The sequence below is a fragment of the Cicer arietinum genome, chromosome 6 (genome assembly GCF_000331145.2).
Source record: "Cicer arietinum cultivar CDC Frontier isolate Library 1 chromosome 6, Cicar.CDCFrontier_v2.0, whole genome shotgun sequence".
Classification (NCBI taxonomy): domain Eukaryota; kingdom Viridiplantae; phylum Streptophyta; class Magnoliopsida; order Fabales; family Fabaceae; genus Cicer; species Cicer arietinum.
Genome location: NC_021165.2, coordinates 62,874,021 through 62,897,113, shown reverse-complemented (window position 1 = coordinate 62,897,113; position 23,093 = coordinate 62,874,021). Strand labels below are relative to the sequence as shown.

General features: G+C 31.7%; 3 protein-coding genes and 1 non-coding gene across 6 annotated transcripts; 2 read left to right on the top strand and 2 right to left on the bottom strand.

Moving 5' to 3' along the window:
- Nucleotides 1–1,901: 1,901 nt before the first annotated feature.
- Nucleotides 1,902–7,527, bottom strand: LOC101496563 (protein transport protein SEC23 D). 2 transcript variants are annotated; one of them, XM_027335971.2, is made up of 12 exons: nucleotides 7,057–7,527; nucleotides 6,899–6,964; nucleotides 5,579–5,632; nucleotides 5,312–5,484; nucleotides 4,989–5,175; nucleotides 4,739–4,884; nucleotides 4,510–4,664; nucleotides 3,988–4,069; nucleotides 3,790–3,905; nucleotides 2,764–2,859; nucleotides 2,451–2,577; nucleotides 1,902–2,198 (listed from the first exon to the last, which is right to left on the bottom strand). In XM_027335971.2, the coding sequence occupies exons 1-12, from the start codon at nucleotides 7,385–7,387 to the stop codon at nucleotides 1,917–1,919; spliced, it is 1,815 nt and encodes a 604-aa protein (XP_027191772.1). In that variant the 5' UTR covers nucleotides 7,388–7,527; the 3' UTR covers nucleotides 1,902–1,916. The 2 variants fall into 2 exon arrangements, with proteins under 2 accessions (XP_027191772.1, XP_004506195.1); XM_004506138.4 differs by having other exon boundaries at nucleotides 2,764–2,862; nucleotides 7,057–7,526.
- A 4,352-nt stretch (nucleotides 7,528–11,879) lies between these two features.
- On the top strand, nucleotides 11,880–16,526 carry LOC101492575 (rho GTPase-activating protein 1). Of its 2 annotated transcripts, none has more exons than XM_073369823.1 (5): nucleotides 11,880–12,383; nucleotides 13,619–13,739; nucleotides 14,133–14,252; nucleotides 14,933–15,163; nucleotides 16,019–16,148. In XM_073369823.1, the coding sequence occupies exons 1-5, from the start codon at nucleotides 11,965–11,967 to the stop codon at nucleotides 16,019–16,021; spliced, it is 894 nt and encodes a 297-aa protein (XP_073225924.1). In that variant the 5' UTR covers nucleotides 11,880–11,964; the 3' UTR covers nucleotides 16,022–16,148. The 2 variants fall into 2 exon arrangements, with proteins under 2 accessions (XP_073225924.1, XP_004506185.1); XM_004506128.4 differs by having other exon boundaries at nucleotides 11,883–12,383; nucleotides 16,063–16,526.
- A 1,583-nt stretch (nucleotides 16,527–18,109) lies between these two features.
- On the top strand, nucleotides 18,110–18,180 carry TRNAG-GCC (transfer RNA glycine (anticodon GCC)). The gene has a single exon. It is a non-coding gene; the product is annotated as a tRNA-Gly (tRNA).
- An 828-nt stretch (nucleotides 18,181–19,008) lies between these two features.
- LOC101493344 (uncharacterized protein At2g27730, mitochondrial) lies at nucleotides 19,009–23,027 on the bottom strand. The gene is made up of 4 exons (XM_004506131.4): nucleotides 22,892–23,027; nucleotides 22,177–22,312; nucleotides 21,312–21,350; nucleotides 19,009–19,395 (listed from the first exon to the last, which is right to left on the bottom strand). The coding sequence occupies exons 2-4, from the start codon at nucleotides 22,288–22,290 to the stop codon at nucleotides 19,186–19,188; spliced, it is 363 nt and encodes a 120-aa protein (XP_004506188.1). The 5' UTR covers nucleotides 22,291–22,312; nucleotides 22,892–23,027; the 3' UTR covers nucleotides 19,009–19,185.
- Nucleotides 23,028–23,093: the final 66 nt, after the last annotated feature.

The window sequence follows — 23,093 nt, the reverse complement described above, 5'->3', positions numbered from 1 at the left end:
TTTTTTTTTTTTTAATCACTGGACATAAACTATGTCTCCCCTGAGGTTTGTTGGTGTTCTGCTTTGTGTTACAGAACCAAGCATCATTCCCTTCAACGCCGGCTAAGGATCCGAACAGTGCAGTTCGGTGTTGCTCAGAACATTCACGAACTTTATGACAGCTGTGATCCTGAAGTTGTTCTATCGTTGCTCGTGCACAAGGTAATTATACAATCAACCTGAATTGTATGTCCTTTGGATTGATGCTAGTTTTCTGCTCTGCTGTTCGAGTTTATTCTATTTCTGATGTGTATCATGTGTTATGCTTTCGTATTTTTTAAATCTGCCACCTTTTGTTAATAATATAGAATTGCCACAAAAACAGTATTCTCTTGTCTTGTACTTTTAAATGATAATTATAATTATAATGAGTTCTCTGTTTTCAACTTAATTTACTTGTATTGTGCTTTGCAGGTTATACTTGCGTCTTTGGAGGAAGGAGTTCGGGAGGGTAGACTCTTGCTTCAAGAATGGCTAGTGATCCTTGCAGCACAGTACAATGATGCTTATAAACTTGTTCAGTATAGTAATGGAAATTCAATAAGATCTCAGCTTGATGTTGCCTTCTCTCAATGTCCTCAACTGCAGTCCCTACCGCGCCTAATCTTTGCTCTCCTTCGAAACCCTCTTCTTCGCTTTCATGAAGAAGGTGTTCATCCCGACTACCGCATCTATCTGCAATGCCTTTTTAGGTAATTGATGCTCTCATGTTTATTTGAGCAATAGAGTTTGCATGATCATGTCATAAATGTCTGGTGGAAGGAAATAGACTTGACATAAAACTGAATGAACTCAAGTCTAAGACACAAAATTAATGTTCAAAATGTTTGAGGATTTTGTTAATATATGTCCACATGTTAGTAAGTAACATATGGAAAGCATTAAAGAAAATTTAGTTGCAGTCAATAAAGTAAAACTGTATGATACCCGATATAACTCCTTGGTTTGGTGACAATTGTTACTTAATAGTTAATAGTGGATTTAAATCTCAATGCCGAACCAAGTACCAACCATAATTCATAATGGATTTTGAAGTCAGTGTATGTACATTTAATTTAGAAACAAAGGTTATCTTAGAACACAGTTTTCCTGTTTGTAATTGGCTTAAAATTTGTTTCCCTTGTCTTAGTAGAGCTTTAACACGAGTAATCACAATAATTTAGTGTGCAAAAGTGAGTTGAAAGATAAGGATATGGGATGTTAATTGGTAGTTTGGATCCTTCAAGTACTTGAGGGTCCATTTATGAGAGAGAAAGAGAAATGATTTAGTAATTAAAATATTCAAGGCACCTTTTTGCTTTTTATATTTTTTTTTCTCTTTCTCTCTCATAAATGGACCCTCAAGTACTTGAAGGATCCAAACTACCAATTAACATCCCATATCCTTATCTTTCAACTCACTTTTGCACACTAAATTATTGTGATTACTCGTGTTAAAGCTCTACTAAGACAAGGGAAACAAATTTTAAGCCAATTACAAACAGGAAAACTGTGTTCTAAGATAACCTTTGTTTCTAAATTAAATGTACATACACTGACTTCAAAATCCATTATGAATTATGGTTGGTACTTGGTTCGGCATTGAGATTTAAATCCACTATTAACTATTAAGTAACAATTGTCACCAAACCAAGGAGTTATATCGGGTATCATACAGTTTTACTTTATTGACTGCAACTAAATTTTCTTTAATGCTTTCCATATGTTACTTACTAACATGTGGACATATATTAACAAAATCCTCAAACATTTTGAACATTAATTTTGTGTCTTAGACTTGAGTTCATTCAGTTTTATGTCAAGTCTATTTCCTTCCACCAGACATTTATGACATGATCATGCAAACTCTATTGCTCAAATAAACATGAGAGCATCAATTACCTAAAAAGGCATTGCAGATAGATGCGGTAGTCGGGATGAACACCTTCTTCATGAAAGCGAAGAAGAGGGTTTCGAAGGAGAGCAAAGATTAGGCGCGGTAGGGACTGCAGTTGAGGACATTGAGAGAAGGCAACATCAAGCTGAGATCTTATTGAATTTCCATTACTATACTGAACAAGTTTATAAGCATCATTGTACTGTGCTGCAAGGATCACTAGCCATTCTTGAAGCAAGAGTCTACCCTCCCGAACTCCTTCCTCCAAAGACGCAAGTATAACCTGCAAAGCACAATACAAGTAAATTAAGTTGAAAACAGAGAACTCATTATAATTATAATTATCATTTAAAAGTACAAGACAAGAGAATACTGTTTTTGTGGCAATTCTATATTATTAACAAAAGGTGGCAGATTTAAAAAATACGAAAGCATAACACATGATACACATCAGAAATAGAATAAACTCGAACAGCAGAGCAGAAAACTAGCATCAATCCAAAGGACATACAATTCAGGTTGATTGTATAATTACCTTGTGCACGAGCAACGATAGAACAACTTCAGGATCACAGCTGTCATAAAGTTCGTGAATGTTCTGAGCAACACCGAACTGCACTGTTCGGATCCTTAGCCGGCGTTGAAGGGAATGATGCTTGGTTCTGTAACACAAAGCAGAACACCAACAAACCTCAGGGGAGACATAGTTTATGTCCAGTGATTAAAAAAAAAAAAAAGTGGTACTGTAGTAGTTTAGAAAAAGTAACTTGACCATGAAATGAAACTGCAACACACAAATACAATACATGATATGGAAAACATTCATACAGGAAAATGTGAATATATACCTGCTTGTAGAGACCCCTCCTGAATTGGAAAGCTCCTGGGGAGGAACTACAACTGAGTATTGGAATGCAATCTGGAGTGTAGGAACGTCTGATTTACTTCTATAAAAAATAAATGGTAAAACTTTATCTAAACAGGAACCATGTCATAGAAGTACTCCTATCTTGTGGTAGAAATTATATCAAAACATAGAAGATAGTTTATGTTATTGAAGATCAAATATATTCAACTACTTTTAGCTTAACAAATTTCTCTTGCATTCAATTCACATGCCAACAAGAGTATTATATGTGTATTAATCTAAAGCCCAACAGTTCACCATGATTCCAGGAAAAAAAATATGGATGCCTAATCTTTTGCAACTCTAAGGTTTCATTGTACGAGAGAAATCTAAAGGCAAGCATCTCATGAACAATTTTGTCACATTCTGATTTCTGATATAATTATTCAAGGGCAGTTTAGTTTCTTTCATTAAGAAATAATGAAATATGTGATTCAAGTTCCGTAGTTCACAGAGTAAATATAAACATCATAGGATTATTTGAGCAATTTTCAACAGGTATACTCTTGAAACTAAGGCACAACACTGAAAATCACATTATTGTCTAGCGAAAGCAGTGTGTACTGTGGTAATATAAGATTACTTCGACTGCTTCGATTGGATTGTCTTAGTTTGCAAAAATTACAAGTTATTTTCCCTCTGCAAAATCCAGCAGAAGCAAAACAAAGATCCAACAGACCAAAAATGGTTAAAGCTTAGATGCACAAACAAACTATAAAAGGGGCCATGTTTACATTATGCAAAACCACACACTCAATAATTGACAGAAAAACTAAGGAATTTTGAATTTAGCTATTGGGACTGTCTTGCAACAAAAGAGATAAAGTCTGAATAACACAAGTACAAGGCTTAGACATGACATTTTCAACTTCTTAATGCACCCTTTATAAACAGTCACACATTAACAGTGTACATGAATTCAAGTCATAAAGTTGAAGACACGATAGTAACAAGTAATGATTTATACCTTGAAAATCCAATGTTGTTCTCAAACACAAAGTCATAAGCATATGTAGCATAAGAATCACAGCATATGACGTGTTGAACATTTTCATACTGTGGATCTGGAAAGAAGTGACCATACTGCAATACAAAACTAAATTATTCTATAGATTATAAGATGCAAAATTGAGGATTACAAATCCATCCCATACAGCACACTTACAGAATTGCCAGGTTTAAATTCAGTTGAGGTTCTTAATCGCAGGACACAACCAAAAGCATATGGCCTACTCAGCATTCGATACCTGCAAACAGAAAGACATAACAATAGTCGCCCAAAGTGATATTTGTGAAAGTGTTTACATTAGATATCATTGATACATAAGATGATATAGCAACATTTCTGATTTGAAAAACATTTAAGTTTAATTATCAAATGCAAGTTCACACTTATCACTAAAGGTATGTGATTGATAAAAAGCATAAGTGGCCAATGTAATTGGACTTGATTACTTTAAAAGATGTATATATGATAATAAGCATTCGTTTTCATATGGTTAGCACAACAATATCCAAGGGATTAATTAAGGAGAAAAATGGTATAATACCCACTCTAACTGAGATTGCATTGAAGACACAGAAAATCAGCAAACATTCAATAACTGTCTCCGATTGATACATATCAAACAATTGAAATGGTTTTACCAGTACAAAATGTCTAGAGATATTAACAGATGAGACTTACATGTCCTGAGGCAACGTTGAATCCTCAGTACTTGTATATAAAAATAAGGAGCCCCCACTTTCAATACTCAGAAATTTTAGGGACGCCAAATCAGTGTACTCGTTTGTTACAGCAAATACGTCAACACATACACCTGCTTGAACAGCAACAGCAGCCTGTGAAACACATGTCAATTCTTGCACTACTAGGAAATGGGAGATAGCATTAATAATAACAAAAAGTTAATTACCAAATCTTTATAAAACGGTGTCTGCTCTGGGAGTAAAGCGCGATCTGGATCCTTCCTTTGGCTTGCATATTGCTCACCATATCGTCTTGTGTCCAATTGTCCAGCCCCATAATCAGGGGGACCAGACAAGAATGCAAAGATTCTAGCTGCAGTACTCAATAGAAATCATGTCTAGTTGAATCTTTGAACTAAGATTGAACATTAAAGAAACAAATCATAAATGGTGAGATTTGTGGATAGTCATACAAACCTAATGCAAAAGTGTTTCCATATTCAGATCCAAGGTAACCGCAGAGGGCTTCCATTGCCACCCCAAAACCACGCCCACCTAGCAGAACACCCTCCAGTCCTTGACCTGCTGCTGTGGTTCTCTCCCATGAAGTTGTTGGTCTAAGTGTTTCAAGTGCTGATGCAATACGGTCCTTACAAGTGTCCACCTTCAATAAAAACAAGGAATTCAGATTTCACACGGTTTTCCAAATATTGCAATCTTTATGCTTTAACATCAGAACATGCAACCCAGAAATAAATTAAAAAAAACAAAAAATATATCATTGTATATGATTAACGTACGGGAGCCAGAAACTGTAACAAAGGCATGACATCTTCAAGCTCAATTGTTAAGGTTCCCTCTGCCTCAGGAGGGATGAAAACATTTTTCACAACAGGTATTGGACCTTGAACATCATACAGTCCTAGTTTGTGGCTGAAGGTGGCAAGCCCAAAAAGTGAACCAGGAGCAAGAGCTACAATAGAACAAAAATAAAAAATAAGAGCAACATTCAAAAAATATACCTTATGCAGGAAATAAATATATATATAGTTTGACCAACAGAATACCTTCCAAAGCTGCCAGCAATGCACTTTTCGTGAGCTCCAGAAACTCCTCTGAAGCTGCAGTGAAACCCGAGATTTTTTATTTTAGTCACAATTACAATTACAAAATGTTAGGTCTGCCTATTTAGGAACTGAATCAAGGCTGCAAAGAAGACAAGTAGAGGCAAAATACAATGCTTCAAAAAAATAAAATTATATCAAATCTGGGGCAATTTTCTTTACCTTGATGATTGCATCCTTCTATACATTTCAAAAAGACAGAGAATAGGCAGAAGGTTGGGTATGAAAGGGTAAATAGATCAATATTAGGACTAATTGTGCATTCACGACCTCCTCTACCCACAAATTAGATATTAGTCTAACTAGTAGTAATTATGGCTTGTTGTACAATTGACAAAGTATGACACATAATCTAATAAACATTGCCCAGGCTTTCTTTTTCTTTTACCACTCACATTGAATCACAAAACATGATTTTATTTGAATTCACAGTCGTGAGTTTAACCCTCCAGTACCACATTCTAAAGCAAGGACAAGTTGATATTACAAGTTCTGAATCAAACGACAAATGTGCCATATAATCATTAGGATTCATATGTTCCACACAAAAATACAAACCGCCATAAGCAAATTTGCCAACTTAAATGTAAGTGAAACATCACACTGATCTGGTACACACCACTAAATCATTGTTAAAAATTTACAGGCCCATGTGGACGATCTTCTAACGCGTGAGAACTTCTCAACTGAAATAAGTATTTGATCCTACTCTATAAGAAAAAGTCCTTATAAGTTTATACAACTTTAAAAAGTTGAAATCAGTATTAGAGAGAAGTAAATAGTGGTTGTTTGGATCCATGGTTGAACAATGCAAACTCCCGTTCCAATGCATGTAACTATGGAAGCTACAACTTCCAGCTTCAAAATCATCACATGTCCATGTGTTTGCCGCGGCTCCAAACACGCTAAAAGTTGATTTCAACTTATATTAAAAGTTATTATTTAAAAGACATTAGTTATTTCAATATCATTTCAACTTCTCTTTTCCCAAAAGTTATTGAAAACTCTATCCAAACAAAGTCATGGTCCGCGGCACCGACCCCTTGATTTCATTCAATTAATTTATTTTCCCGAAATATTATCGGTGTCGACATGTCAATGTCGTGTCCAAGTCAGTATGTGTGCTTCATGTCCAAGTCATAATCAATGAACCAACAAAACAACTACAAAACCTCACTGAATCATCCCATTGTCAAAACCCAATTCTACCACAATTAACACAGGAATAAGCTGTAACTTGAAGCAAAAAGCAAGTAATCTTACATGATAAGTCAATGGCAGCAACATAAACAGGACAAGCTTCCAATGCAGCTTCATCAGATTCTTCTTCTACAAAAATGAAAATCCAAAACGGTCAAATTCCAAAAACCCTAAGCAAAAGCAAAAAAAAAAAACACAAACGCAACAATTGTAACCCTTACGCGGAGGCAATTCGAGATCTACGAATGAAGACATCATCTCAGCGCAAGATTGAGGACGAGAATAGCGTTCGATGGCGTCTGAAGAGAGGCCGTTGAGGTTTCCACAGAGGGAGCAAGACCACGACCATTGTTCAAGTTCGCAGTAAGTGTTGAAGTAAGCCCAGCAATTCTCGCAACGGGGTAAGAGGTCGCCGCCGGATCCGTATGCCGGAGATTGACCGTTTTCGTCGGAGGCGGCAAAGGGTGTGACGGTTACTCCCCATAGGAGGCCGGAGCCTTCGCGTGCGTCGGTGTCAATCGGGAACCGTGACACTGTGGCCCTCACCGCCATGTTTTCCGATCCTCAATCCTTACACACACACTGTTGTTTCTCTTGTGTGTGTGCGCACCGAGTTAGACTCAGACTCGTTTAGCTACTTGACTCACTTGATTTTATGTTCTTACTTTAGAACTTTGATTATTTTTACAAAGGCTATTGCAATTTGCAACAAAATTTATTTCATTCATAGTTTTTAATTACCATTTTTTCTAAAATTAAATGTTTCTCGTCTTTACGATATATTGTTTATTTTTTGTTTTTATCGTTATGAAATTTTGACTAAAGTATAATTTTAATCTTATTTTTATTTTTATTTTTATTTTTAATCATTTTTTATATTTATTTTAGTCTTTAATAAAAGAATAAATTTATATAATTTTATGAAAGATATATAATTAAAATAATTATTAAATACAAATTAAATGATTAAAACAAAAATAAAAATCTAAAACAAATTAAAAAATAATAAAAAACAAAAATGAATATTAAATAAAAATTAAACAAGCAAAATTATATATAACCTAAAAAATTTCACTAAATTTTATTTCTTATTTATTTTATGGGAGGTCTCTTTATTTTGCTGTTTTCTTGTTAAAAGATAAATGAATTATTGGCTGTTGTATTTGATGGTGTGTATTTAAAAAGCACATATTCTTAGCTTATGAGATAGACAAATCAGCCAATGGAGCAACTAGGTGCCCTTTTCATCAGCCACATGTACATTTTTTGTTTGGTATAAAGCCACCTGTATATTTTTAAGTTGTAATATGAATCAATGAGGGTTTAAAGTTGTTTTTAATTTAGTCCATTCCTTAGTCTTTAGTGTTGGTTTGTACAGTTGATTTCACTTTAATTTGTTCTCTTAAAAATTTGAGGAACAAAGATGAGTGGCTTGTTTTCTTAAAAATTACAATTTATGATATTTGCAAGAACCGCAATAAATTTGTCTTATGTCAATTTGATATGGATTATTATAAGATATTTTAGCGTACTTTTTTTTTTTGTAGGTTTACTTAATCTGGCAGTAAAATAAATTTGAAGGTCATGTGAATACTATAAATAAGAACAAACAGAGCAATATTGTGTTACAACTTTCTTCTGAAGATTGTTATAAAGTTAATATTATTGGATCTCACATGGTATAATAAAAAAGTTCGATTTGTGGTGGTGTCATTTGAGATTACAAGGATAATTTTGCGCACAAGACATGTCGTTGAATTAGGTCATATTTGAGATGGACTCTAACGTGGTGGCGAATATGTTGAGATCATAATCATCTACAAAATTCTTTTTTCAAACCATTTGATAAAAATTGTCGAACATCTTAAGTTTTCTTATTAAAAAGAGTCAGTTGTTCATTTCTGTAAAGAGGCCAAATGTTGTGTTGATTTGTTGGCCAATAACAGTCACTCAACTTCGTTTGATGAGATTATAGTTAATCATATTTTTTCTTCTCTTGATTTAATACTATCGGATGATATAAGAGATGTTTCTATACCATGTTTTATTTCTTAGCTTAATTTTCCTTTATCGATAAAAAAAATTGTTATTTTTAATTAATGTGTTGATAATGGAGGGATACTATTTCTTCAATTCTATATCTCTTGTGATTGTGGATGGTTGATTCCTTTTCATTCTAGTATGCTTCAATTCTATAATGTGATTTTTTTTACCAAAAATTATTATAATACGAATTATAACCTAATTATATTAACAAATAAAAATATGCCAAATAAAAATAAATTATAACCTACCCCAATACACACGCCCTCTAGACTATTGGCTAAGTTCATAGTTAACGATTCTATTAAGAAAAACAAAAATTAAGGATTATATTTGATATGCATCATCGATGTACACTCCACAAACCCATTAGCTTTACTTTGTATTTTTTGATTCTATAGGATTACATTGGAGTCGTCACAATAATAGGAAACTTTGATTATTTTACAAAAGTTTTTAGTCTTTGAAAATTACGGCGATTTATCTCATTATGCCGTAATATTAAATATACATTAAATTTTTTAAAATTGTTGATGTGACACATGTTGTGAGAAGCGATTTATCTCATTATGCCATGATATTAAATATACATTAAATTTTTAAAAATTGTTGATGTGACACATGTTGTGAGAAGCGATTTATCTCATTATGCCATGATATTAAATATACATTAAATTTTTAAAAATTGTTGATGTGACACATGTTGTGAGAAGCGATTTATCTCATTATGCCATGATATTAAATATACATTAAATTTTTAAAAATTGTTGATGTGACACATGTTGTGAGAAACAATGATGTTAGTAGAGCTGTCAAAATAGATTAGTTTGAATGGGTGAGTCTGCCCAGCCTGCTAAAATATAAGGCTTGGACTTAATAATTTCAGCCCGAACTTTTTCAAGGCATTTTAGTCTGATTTGAATAAATTTATTATTCATTCGAGTTAGCACGTATGGGAATCGGGTAGTCTCCATAACCCGCATAACCAATTTAAAAAAATATAAAATAATAAAATTGACCCGCATAAAAAAAGGTTCAAAAGATATCAAATCCACTTAATTGGTTATTATATATATATATATATATATATATATATATATATAATATTTTGTGATAGAATATTATCTTTAGTTGATTATATATTTTTAACAATCAATGTCTTTATTTTCCTAAGTGGACAATCATTCAATACTTTGAAAAATGTGATCATTGCTTAAAGAAAGAAAAAAAACACTTATTTTAGAGTCACATTAGAATTATTTAGCACTCTATTTGAATTTGGATTATCTTAGAAAAATCTAAATTCATTTGTGTTATGTTAAATAATATATCTAAAGTTTGGATATTTTGAATTTATTTTAATTTGTGTGTTTTTTTGAATTATGTGTTGTTTTAAAAAAAAATTAATTGAATTGTGTTAATAGGAAAATTCAAACTTAGTTTGTGTATAAAGAATAAATCATATTTTTTTTAAATGGGTGTGAAAGAAAATAGAAATTCAAATTGATTCATACTTAATACATAAGTAAGTATACTATATTTTTTTTAAAATTGACATCAAAGAAAATTTTCAAATTAAAAATATCGCAAAAAAATTAAAAATATAACGAGTCAAAAAGAAATATTATAAAAAAATGTTTGGGTTGTCCACCTAACTCACAATCCGTCTATGATCAAATCAAATAGTATTTTATCAGTCTAAATTAAATAAATTTTAATTTTTTTAATATTTTTATTTATCTTTAATTCTCAAAAAAATTATTAGTTTTATTTTTTGTCTCTATTTTCAAGTCAATTCATGTTTATTATCCAAAATTTTAAATAATTTTTTCATTCATATTTATAACATTATAAGAATATCTCATACAAAAATTTAAATTTTTTTAATAAATGAACGCTTAAATATGATTTTTTATTTTTTCTATTTTCACACTTAAAAAATAATCTTTTTTTAAAAAATTATAAATTTTGTGAAGAAAACTCTTATAATTTTTGTGAGGAACTTATTGAGTCACGTTATTTTAAAACAATTCAATCAATTTTTACTTCAGTCGTGAACTTTATAAGATTTAAAACAGCACAATTAATTTTTACTTTAGCAGTGAATTTCATAAGAATTTAAAATGGATTATATAGTATACAAGACCGGTCCAACACATGTAAAAACCTAAAACGAATTTTAATATGATATTTTTTTAAAATTATTTACTAATTTAATAAAATTAATTTCATATAATACTTTTGTTTCAATTAATAATAAAGTCAATTAATTTAATATTATTGAAAAATAATATATTTGAATAAGATTTATATATTTTAATTTTAAAAATATTAAAATATGAATTTTTTTTATTAAATTAAGATTTTATAACCGATATTTTAATTGTATTACATTTGGGGCGGCCCTCATAGTATATTTCATACATCTCAAAACAAGTATGAGAACTTATTTCAGATATTAATATTTTATGTTGATGAATCATAATAGTATATTTCATACATCTCAAAACAAGTCTGAGAACTTATTTCAGATATTAATATTTTATGTTGATGAATCATAATAAATGATTAGACTTATAAAATTCCTTGTCGGAGATATCTAATCTATCATTCATAAGATCATCCTCAATGGAAATCTAATGTTCGAGTACTTAGATAAACTTCACATTATTCATCACTCATTTATAATAAATCTAATTGATAACTTTATATCATTATATTTTTATTTTATTCATATTAAAATAATCTAAGATCCCCAAATACAATATGTTTAGTAAAACATCTATCATAAGTGAAATATCAAACTATCACATATATCAAGTTATTCTTTTTTTATCTATTTTATCTTTTTATTTTAAAATGGATGGGTACTAAACATTTTTCAATTTAAAATACAGTTAACAATTCTCATTTCACCTTTAACATTAACAAAAATTGACCATTTCCCTCCAACTCTCCTATACTCGGAAAAAAAAATAAAAAATTGACCATTTCCTCAACAGTTTTGTTTCTTATTTTCTTAAACCAGAGACAATTATTTACATTAAAAAAACAACCCTTCGTTTTCTTCATTTCCAATTTCAGCCATGAATGAAGTGTTACATTCTCCAACATCAACACCCCATTTTTCTCCACCAACCACCACCTACCAAGAACAACAACAACCACCATCACACTCTTCTTCTTCGTCATCATCTTTTTCTTCTTTAGCCGTTGCAATAAACGATAGTTTTTCTAACGTAACCGACTGTGACGCAGAGGAGATCACTGTCACAGAGAGGAAAAGAACAGAACAAGAGTTATCCCTTTTGGCCATTCTTGTGACCCTTTTAAGGAAATCCTTAGTTGCTTGTTCAAGTGATGGAAGAGAGTTTTGTGCCATGGAAATTGGTTGCCCCACTAACGTGCGCCATGTTGCGCATGTTACTTTTGATAGGTTTAATGGTTTTTTGGGTTTGCCTCTTGAGTTTCAACATTATGTTTCCACTACACCTCCTAGTGCTAGGTTAGTTCCTACAATGTTGTTATGATTACGATGTTTTTCTGTTTTAATGTGTTTTAAAAATTGAACCGGATTTCAAACTGACGAGATTTCTGAAGCATGGTTCAACCATTTTAAATGGTTGGGACCGCAGTTGCAATTATGCTACAAACAGTTATATTCTGACATATTATATTCTGACATACAGATGTGACATAGAGATTTATAAAATTGTTATATTACAATTGTGGTTGTGGACTGCAATTTAGAACCATGGGTTTAACTGCTTTAAGCCACTTAAATCGAGACGAAACTGGGACGAAGCCGTCTAAATATTTGAACTGTAGATGGTATTAGTTCACATTCAACCGGTTCAAATGTCCAATTCAATTTTTAAAACTGTTGCCAAATTTGTCACCTTTTTTCTTACATTAATTTTTACTTGATTCATATCATATGTTATAAATCATAGAATTAGTAACTTTATTTGGATACACCTTGTGAATTTTCTTCTATAATTTATTACTATTTTAGCCATTTAATCCTTATGTTCATTGAGATTCACATGGTTAGGGATTTGACATTTTGACTATATGTATGTGTGCATTGTGTATTATCTCTGCATACCATTTATCTCTGAATGTTTAGTTTCACTTTTCGGTGAGGTAAAATTGATTTTAAAGGTGAATAATTGATTTTGACGTATTTAGATGTGGTTGAGTAGAAATAATTTTTTTCTCCAGAATTGATCTGAGTTGAAGTTAGATTTTGGAGTTCTTGCCTCTACAATTGATTTTTAGCCTCAAATTTATTGTTCAACTCACTTTTATATGTTTGTATTTATATCCAAACATAAATCATTTAACATTCAACACACTTTTTACGAGAATCAATTTTACAAAATTGATTTATTCAAAATCAATATTTATCGCAGTATAAACATTTGGTACTCATTAGACCATTTGCATAATAGGTTGCATGATCATTTTCTGTTAATAGAAGTTGGATAATTCAGAATGTTACTTTATAGCCTTCAAATGTTATGCTATAACGGACAATCCTAAATAAGTCTTTTTCTTTGAAATTTGAAAGCTCTGGTAGCGTTGTACAAATATTTGTTGTTAGTTAGTACATTTAAGCATTAATAAAGATGTTCCTTGTCTTTATCATCACGATGGCCATTTCTTAATCCAAAATCATTTCAACTAATCAAATGTGTGATTTTTGGTGAATTCTTTTGTTTTGATTTTCACACGCAGTGCAACTGTTTTTGGAGTTTCAACAGAATCCATGCAATTATCATATGACAAAAGAGGGAACGTTGTGCCAACAATTCTACTACTAATGCAAAGCCACTTGTATGCTCAAGGAGGGTTGCAGGTTCATTTCCTAGATCTTAATCAGCTTCTCTTTTCCATGTCACAATTTTTCATGGTTTAAATTCAAAAGTCTAATACAAGCTGCTTCAAAAATTCACCACCCCACCAACATGGTGCGACAGCGACACAGTAGACAGATAACTAGGTCCTTAAGTACGCGGTCATGAATTTGATCCCTAACAGGTGCATATGGAAAAACACCTATTTGAAGTTCAACCTCCTAAATAGATCTTCATATCTCGAAAGATTTAGTCTTTGGATTTTGGCTGAGAATACCTTAGGCAACCAAAAAAAATTCACCACTCTATATGCACTTGGTCATTACTTCATTTTACAAATGACTATATGCTTTTGCTTGGTTAAAAAATTTACAGTTGAGTTAAACCATATGCAGGCAGAGGGAATTTTCAGAATTAATGCAGACAATAGTCAAGAGGAATATGTTAGGGATCAATTAAATAAAGGAGTGGTTCCAGAAGATATTGATGTACATTGTTTGGCAGGATTGATTAAGGTATAATAACAATCAAAAGATACACTACATGGTCCATTATGCTGAGAAGTGAGAAGTACTACTTGAAACTTGTGTTGTTGCTTACTATCTATTTTGTTTTTGTTTGAAGAGAGATGTATTATATACTCATTTTATACTATACTAGCTGAAAGACGGACACTAACGTCAATTTACTTTGTGAAAACATTTTCTATTTTCATTTTCTAAGTTTTGTGTTAATTTTACTTGCTAACAAAGGGGTATTAGACTCTTTAAAGTGAACAATTGTCTTATTTCTGGAAACAATAAAAATGGAAAAAAGAAATTGTTTTCATTATTTTTGGAAATGCATCATATATACTAGCATTTCATCTTATCTTCATCATAATGGTTCATTTCAAAAGTCTCTTATCTTCTTACTAACAAGTTAAAATGAACACAAATTTTAGAAAATGAAAACAAAAGATGTTTTCACAAAGCAAAAAGATCCTAACATGTCCATTTGTCTGCTTTTCTGTTGTGTTACATAACATGTATAATATTTATGTTATATGAACTTATCTAAATATTAGTTTCAATATTCATGTTATATGTTTTTAAATTTAATTCTAGAAAAAATATGTCGTTAAGGGAAAATTTGTACATAAAAGGTATGATCAAAATTGGTAATTATTTGATTTGATATTCTTATACTCTTGAAGGCTTGGTTTAGGGAGCTGCCAAGAGGTGTTATGGATTCGTTATCTCCAGAGCAGGTAATGCAATGTCAAACAGAAGAGGATTGTGCTGAATTGACAAGTCAGCTACCTCAAACTGAAGCTTCTCTTTTGGATTGGACTATCAATCTGATGGCTGATGTTGTACAAGAGGAACAACTGAATAAGATGAATGCACGCAACATTGCCATGGTTTTTGCACCAAACATGACTCAGGTTAGTTTCAATAAACTTTCAATTCTCAAGTAATTACATGTAGGAAAACACACACCTACATATGCTATATTAGTCTAGTACTCCCTATTAAGGCTATATTTGAAATGATTTATTTGAGTTTATCTACTCACATAAACACTTGTAAGACTATTTGAGAGACCTTATAAAAACAACTTAAGACATGTTCATAAACTACTATTTTCAAAAGTTCTCTAATATAGCTTATGAAACAATTTATAGCCTATAGCTTATGGGTTATAACTTATAGTTAATGAAAACAACTTATAGCTTATAAGTTATAATTGTTTTCAATTTATTTCTGTAAGCTCTTGAGGATAGCTAATATATAAACACTTATATGAAAACACTTATGCCTTATACTATCAGCACTTAGTTATGCTGTTTATCCAAACAGGTAAATCCAATTTAAATTTTGTTCTTTAAGGAAGTATTTTCTGCAATATTTATTAGAAATTGGCCATGTTTGTGGGTCAGTGTGAAGTCTTTTTGGGCCTATTTGGGTTGATTTATATTCGCTTATCTACTTGCATGCACACTTGTGAGCCTGTCTGAGAGAACTTATGGAAAAAGCTTACATGTCCATAAACAGTTTTCAGCTTTATTTCATAACCTCTCCACAATAGTTTCTGAAAATAGCTTATATGCAACAAAATTGACTTTATTTTATCTTTTGTTACAGAAATAGATGATTTATAAACACTTAAATCGTAAGCGCTTAAATAGCATGTTTATGCAAAGAGAGCCTTTGTGTCATGCCAAATTAAGTGGTCATCGTAACAACACTTATAACTCTAGTGAAATCCTTATTGTTGGTTTTATTTTTCCTAAGAGCAGTAAAGATTCCAACTTATGTATCTGATGAGCAAAGCTGGTTGCAGATAGTAGACCCTTTGACTGCAATGATGTATGCAGTTCAAGTGATGAACTTCTTGGCGACACTTGTATCAAGGACACTGAAGGCAAGGAAGGGTTCTTCTGATGTAGAATCATCATCATCTGGAATATTTTATATGCAGCCTTTTGACAAGAATGTGGAACGTAGTCTTTTGAAGTCCTTTCAACAACAAGATGTTTCAACAAAAAATGAAGTTCTGATCAATCAATGAATAGAGGCTGTTATGAAAAGGCCATTGATTCAAGATCAGAATGGATAGAAGCCTGCCTGTGGCAGTGATTCAGTTTTAGTATTTCCTTGTTTTGTTAGTTTTGTCAAGAATGTTATTTTTTTTTTACAAACCAAACTCATGGTTCATTTACACACTAGGTTGGCCAAATTATCAGGGAAAGAAGTATACTAGTCCTCAAAAAATATTACTTAAATAGATATGACTTATTTTGAATACCCAAAGTCTACATGTGACATGTAATAAGTTTTTTAGTATTAGCATTACTTTTTTAATGTTACCCTATTTAAAAATATTTCATATCTTATAACATTTTTTCATTGACAAATATTACTATATTAGTTAGTTGTTATATTAGTCTTTTCTCTTTTTTCAATGTTTAATCTTTAGTCTTTTAAACTCTTTCAACTCTTAGTTCAAATGCAAGATGAATTACATCAACAAGGACAAACTTTATGTAAGATGATATATAAATTATAAAAACATAAATCAATGTTACTTGTGGATGTGATAAATAATTTTTGAAATAGACTATATTAATTGTTTAAGTTGAGCTTTTTAAGACTTAAAGTGTCTTGTTTATTTGATAGAGTTTAATTGTTATACATTATTCGTGTAAAAAGTTTTACAATGTCGACAAATTACAACCATTCTTGAAGATGGTTTTAGATGTAGTATTGATAAAAATCAAATATCTCTAATAATCTAATGATTGTGATTAACTAATAATATAAAAATTCTATACAAGTATTTCTAAGAGAATATTTGACTTAAAGTCTTTAAATAGACCATGAGGTGAATCACACAATAAATCTTTTTAAATTTTACACAATCTGATCAAGTTGGGCAATGTAACTGTTGATCAAATAAAAGTAACATATTGTATTTCAAGGAGAGAATCCTAATCCTATTTCTATACATAGAAAATAAATCACAATTTTGTTATTTATATCTCCTCCTCCCAATAAATCGCTTGACCAACCACCCTACCTATATAACACATCCTCCAACACAAAAGCATATTCCTCCTAAATTTCCTTCAACTAATTGGAATTTCATCTCCCATTTCCAACCATCAAAACTCTCACTTTTCTTTACCATTTTTTCTTCATCCTCTCTTAATACATGTTCTGTCTTCTTGCGTCCTAAAAAAACAAAAACATAACCTTAAACTGAACAAATATCAATCAAATCCAAATCAAATTAGCCATGTCATCATCAACATGCAGTCTTCAATACATCTTTGAAAATCCTCCACCATCACCACCTTCACAAAACCCAACAACACTTCTTGAATCCCTCTCATCATGGAACCAAATAAAAAACCCATCATACATTCCTCTTCCTACACAGAAATATTCGAAGAACTAAACCATTCAAACATCAAAAGTTTTGATTTTGAAAGTTCAGATGAAGAGTTGGATGAGAAGATCAAAGAAGAAGAAAATGACAAAAAGATTTCAACTTTAGATGAAAAATGGGAATGGAATAGTAATGGGTCAAAAGGGTTGAATGAGTTTCCTCCTCCTATCTCATGTATAGGGAAAAGTGGAAAACCTTCGGTTAGTTTTAAGTGTTACAGGAACAATGAAAGAATTGTTCTTAAAGAAATTCCAACACAAGATTTTTTGCATGCTAGTAGAGATAATGGAAGGCTCACGCTACACTTTGTTCAGCACGATGCACAAGAAGAAGAAGAAGAAGATTGTGATGGTGGTGTAGAAAGTAATAATGTAGAGGAAGAAGAAAAGAGTGAATGATTAATCGATAAGTATCAGCGTTTAGGTATTTGTAACATGAAGCACCAGTGGTCTAGTGGTAGAATAGTACCCTGCCACGGTACAGACCCGGGTTCGATTCCCGGCTGGTGCATTTTTTGTCATTAAGTTATTTTATTCAAAATTATTTTTATTTTGTTATATGTAATGGTCCACGTTATGCCTTTTTATTGAATGAAATGAAGCGAGGACATTTCAAATTTACATTTTTATTTCAGCAAAAAAATTACATTTCCATTTCCACAAATGCAATGCAACTGATGATGATATAATAATTAAACAGATATGTTTATTACAAAACAGATTTAAGGCTATTTGCATACTAGTTACAAATCATTAATTATTAAAATACTGGGCTTGAGTAAAACGAAAAAAAATCAAAATACATGTTTGTGGTTGAGCAGGGGAAATATGTATTGAGTAAAAATAAAACGGTAATGTAAATGTGCTGCTAGTGCCGTTGATTTTCATAACTTATGTTATCAAATTGAATGTCAAAAGCTTTAATCTTTAATTTCCAGTTCTGTATTTTCTTTTTCAAATTTTCGTCTTGGTAGAAATGTTTTGGAAAATAATTTATTATTAATTTTGAACTTACAAACAAAATTATCTATTTAAAACTATTATTTTTATAAAAGAATAACGACTTCTCCACAAGCGCTTGTGAAAAATATATATATTTAAAATAAAATAAAAAAGAAACACCGGAGTTTTTTAAATTATAACATTTTATATAATATATTGCATTGACATCCCCCTAATTTCTGTTGAAATATCACTCAATGTGCTGATTCCAGCTCAGGCAGCATAGCAGTCTAAAATTCTTTCTCATCACAATCTGACCATTGCAGATTCAATAGCAAATAATTTTGATCAATCATGTGACATTAGATAAGCTTGTGAAAATAAATTTTGATGCTCGTCATGCTAAGTGGCATTCAAATATATAGGTCACATGTAAAACAATGTAAACCAACAAGAAATTATCCATGCTACCAGTATGATGGATAAAAGCATAGTGGTGTGTAGTTATTTATTTATTTTTATGCAACTGCTGCAACCAAAACGAAATAAAAAACAACTACTGCGACTGAAATCTTCAATCCTCCTGCACTTCTGGCTTCTTTGCAGTGCCTTTAATGTACCACCCTAAAGCCCCAAGAATTGTTACAGTACCAGCTACAACTGCATAATTCCGGTATTTGTCAGATGAAACTTTGCTAGCTGATGTTTCGGCATGTGTGGAGCCACTTGGTTTGGCATCAGTTACTGAACCACCTGAGCCTGTAGCTGCTTCTGGTTGAGGGCCCTGTATTATGTTCACCATTAATTTCAAAAGCATGACATTGATAGACAATCATACAAACAGGAAGAACAATGGAAAATAAAAGCATGTGACAGTTGCAAAAGAGAAGAGAGATGAAAGAGAGAGAGTGACAACAAGTAATGTGATATGTGGTGCAATGGAAAAAAGAGAGATAGAAGAAAAGATAATGTGAAAAAGTGGTGAGAAAAAAAGTGTGGCAATATAAATCAAAACTCAAACAATTTATTGAAACCAAGTTAAAGAAACAAAATCTCTTAAGTATGACTAAAATGAAAACAACTTTCATTTAAAAGTTAAAAATTCTTGTTTTAAAACAAAAAAATTAACCTTAAAAAGTATGTAACCCAAAGGTGAAAAAGAAGAGGGAAGTTAAACTGTAAGTTCCAATAGTCAAAGAGAGTGGTTGTGCGTTAATGATTATCATGCTTAGGAGGAAGCAATACAACTTTTTTGTTTGTGGTATTTTATCTGTTAATTTCTGTTAAGAAAATTATGTCAATTGTCATTTCCAAGTTTCCATTTTATCATCATCAATTGCCGAAAAACATCTCTCCTTTCTCCTTGTGTACCTTAATACATTTCATCAATTCATTAATCACTCGTGCCAACAAGCATCATCTAGTTAATAATATCATACTATTGACAACAGATCTCACTAAGTACAACCATCTAAATTATCCATGAATTTATGCAACTTCCCACATGACAAAGGCAAACTTTGGCACCGACATAATGCAATCAACTTCCAGAACCATAGCAGAACATGTTAGTACTGTTGTAAGCATGTGCTTCTGAATATACAGACAGTAATATCTAAAATAAAAATGTTGCAACATAGTTAACCAACTGTGAATTCAAGATAATTCAAAATTGCTAGAGTATCCTCTCTTTTCAAGAAATTATTGACCTAATTATATATTAAAAGAGTATCCTGTAATTTTTTTTTTTAAATTATTGATCCATAAGTTTAGAATATGATTTGATAAGTTTACAATACAACTCCAAAACTTGTCTTAAAGCTTTTGTACAACCTAGTTCTTCATCATATTGTCAAAGGAATTAGAGTACATACTCATTCATTCATTCTTCTGGAGAAAAACAAAAACGACCCAAAATAAGGTAGGTGATTTGGTTTGTGTGCACACCAACCTTTGTCCACTGATGATTGAGACTTAGAAACAATGAATTCTTGAATAATAGGAATGGGCAGCATTAGAATGATATAGTTACTAGTTGATATTACACAATTGCGTAGAACTAAGACTTCTTTCGAATAGAACTAATGGCGCTTCTTGTAACATTCTGACAGTGGTTGGGAAAAAATAATAATTTTTATGATATGTTTATCGGGGAAAGAAAATATTTTGAATTTTTTATATGGACAACCAACATTCACATTATCAGTCTTTTGTTTTTTATGAGCGTATTCTCACTCGTTATATTTAGAGAAATGGTCCTCCATGTAAAAAATAAGACTGGTAAATCTATTTGTTATATCATCAAACTGTAACAGAAGGCATCTGTTAACTGTGTACACTCTTCATTCCTACGACTAAGAGGTTGCAATGTTATAGGGAAAATTACAAGTTTCTGCATAGGATAATAAATAGGTTAGCCACAAAGTGACTGCCTTTAGTATTCTAGAGTTTTATTTTCTGGATTTTAAATGGGTAAATGAGTAATTCCTATATCATTTGAACAAATCAAACTGATAATGCTTCCAATTCAACATTTTCAACCCACAAAAACTGATAAAATCCACAATCAGAAAACTAAATGTGGAATACTGGGTTGAAGAAAGAATGAACACCCAATGATTAAGTACTTACAAGTTCATTATATACAGTATTGCAATTGTAAAAGATTAAAATAATAAGAGGTGAAATTTGAGATCATACCTTGCGAGCAAGCTTCTCCAACTTCTCTTGCTCAGCTTTCTGCAGTATAAAAATGAAGTAAACACCACAGATGGAACCGGCAAGCACATACCTTTACGGATGTAGACAAACTCTACCAACATAAGCTAGAATCTTTCTCTACGACGATTGAGTTGATTAACTTTCATATTTATCCAAACATGTAAAGTTGTTGAGCAACAATCTATTGTCTAGGCAGGAAGGGGACTTACAGATTAACAGAGCATGAAAGTGAACAAATAATTGGATAAAGCTATTTGCACAATTCCAGTAGATTGGTAAAAGCCTAAACAAAATCATTTAAAACAACTTAAAAAGTTGACTGCATTAAAAAGGAAATATGATTTTAATTTTTCCTCTCAACAGGCACAGGATTGCAGAGTGGTCTATGCAATCCTTTTAAAAAATGAGTTCTAGTCGCAATTTTTGCACAAGCAATGGTTGCAAAAAAAAACTGTGAACATGTTTTAGAAGGATTTGGAAATTTATGCTATGTCTACATTAAAAGTCCATCATACCAGAGTCCAAAGATCATTTCATACAGCTCAGTTCATACTTCATATACAATTTTTGAACCTTTCCAATGACAAAGAGAATCCTAAATATGCATTGATACTTATATTCCCGAATACAAAGAGACACCTCAAGTATAATACCCGCACAGTATTACACCACACACAAGAAAAATGTGAAGGTAACAACTAATAACTATCAAGGGAAAACTGGGAAGCACAAAATGGCTCTGAAGGCACTCCATTATACTAAAACCATCAATCAATATCAATTACCATGCTAAAAAACATAACAACATAAAGCAAGAGCAAAGTAAAACATGTTTTGAGGTTACCTTGAAGTAAGCATTTTCCGCAGCTTTTTCCTCTTCACCGAGAACTTTCCCAGTGCCACTGCTAAATAGCCTTCTAGATGCATATCTTGCTGCCACTCGTGTTGCCATTGTCATTGGTTTCTTACTTTCTTCTCCTCTGCAAATAATAAATTGAAAAGGTAAATTTTCTGTCTCTCTTTTACACCGCCATTGTAAACCAATTTGACACTGACATCCAATGAGAGCCTTTTGCTTTGCCACATCATCCCATTTTGATAAGTGCATTTCAAAATTGATTGTATGAACTCACAAAGTAGTGAATTAACATTAGATATAAGTGTAAAACTAATTTACACCTCAGAATCGGCCCTGAGATAAGCCACAGTCCACACACAATCTCCAAATATATAAATTAAAATAATTAGTTTACAAAACAATATCCAAACCATATTCCACCTAACAATCTCCAAAATGCAAACATCAAACATATTCCAGACATTATTAAAAACCTGAAAAGTGAAATCTACACAACAAGATTTGAAAATTTGAAAGAACATAGAAAGAAAGAGAGAAAACAAAAATGGAGCATAGAACATAGAGTACAATAGAAGGAGTAAGAGAGGGATCACAACTCAACAGAAAGAATAACACAAATAACCAGATTATGAACAGAGGAGCGATTACATAAACAAAAACGAAAGGAGAAAAATGAGGGAGATGATCGGAGAAGACTCACCGCGGCGGGTCTTGGCAGAGGGCGTGGCGGAATGCGGCACGAATAGGGTTTCCTAGAGATTTGCGATTTTGCGGTCGAAGTGTGTCCGATTCCAATCCAGTTTCTTCTTCTTTTCTGCTTCTTCTTTTTGTTTTATAATTTTATTTATCGTCTTTTATTTGTATTTGATAATAATAATAATAATAATAATAATAATAATAAT

Coding starts and splice junctions, on each gene's coding strand:
- LOC101496563 (XM_004506138.4), bottom strand. CDS start 7,387: ATGGCGGTGAGGGCCACAGTGTCACGGTTCCCGATTGACACCGACGCA. Junction 5,485..5,578: donor ATTGCTGGCAGCTTTGGAAG/GTATTCTGTTGG, acceptor GTTCTATTGTAG/CTCTTGCTCCTGGTTCACTT. Junction 2,199..2,450: donor TATCGTTGCTCGTGCACAAG/GTAATTATACAA, acceptor TGTGCTTTGCAG/GTTATACTTGCGTCTTTGGA.
- LOC101492575 (XM_004506128.4), top strand. CDS start 11,965: ATGAATGAAGTGTTACATTCTCCAACATCAACACCCCATTTTTCTCCA. Junction 12,384..13,618: donor ACTACACCTCCTAGTGCTAG/GTTAGTTCCTAC, acceptor TTTCACACGCAG/TGCAACTGTTTTTGGAGTTT. Junction 14,253..14,932: donor GTTTGGCAGGATTGATTAAG/GTATAATAACAA, acceptor ATACTCTTGAAG/GCTTGGTTTAGGGAGCTGCC.
- LOC101493344 (XM_004506131.4), bottom strand. CDS start 22,290: ATGACAATGGCAACACGAGTGGCAGCAAGATATGCATCTAGAAGGCTA. Junction 21,351..22,176: donor CGGAAAATGCTTACTTCAAG/GTAACCTCAAAA, acceptor TTTATACTGCAG/AAAGCTGAGCAAGAGAAGTT. Junction 19,396..21,311: donor TGGAGAAGCTTGCTCGCAAG/GTATGATCTCAA, acceptor AACATAATACAG/GGCCCTCAACCAGAAGCAGC.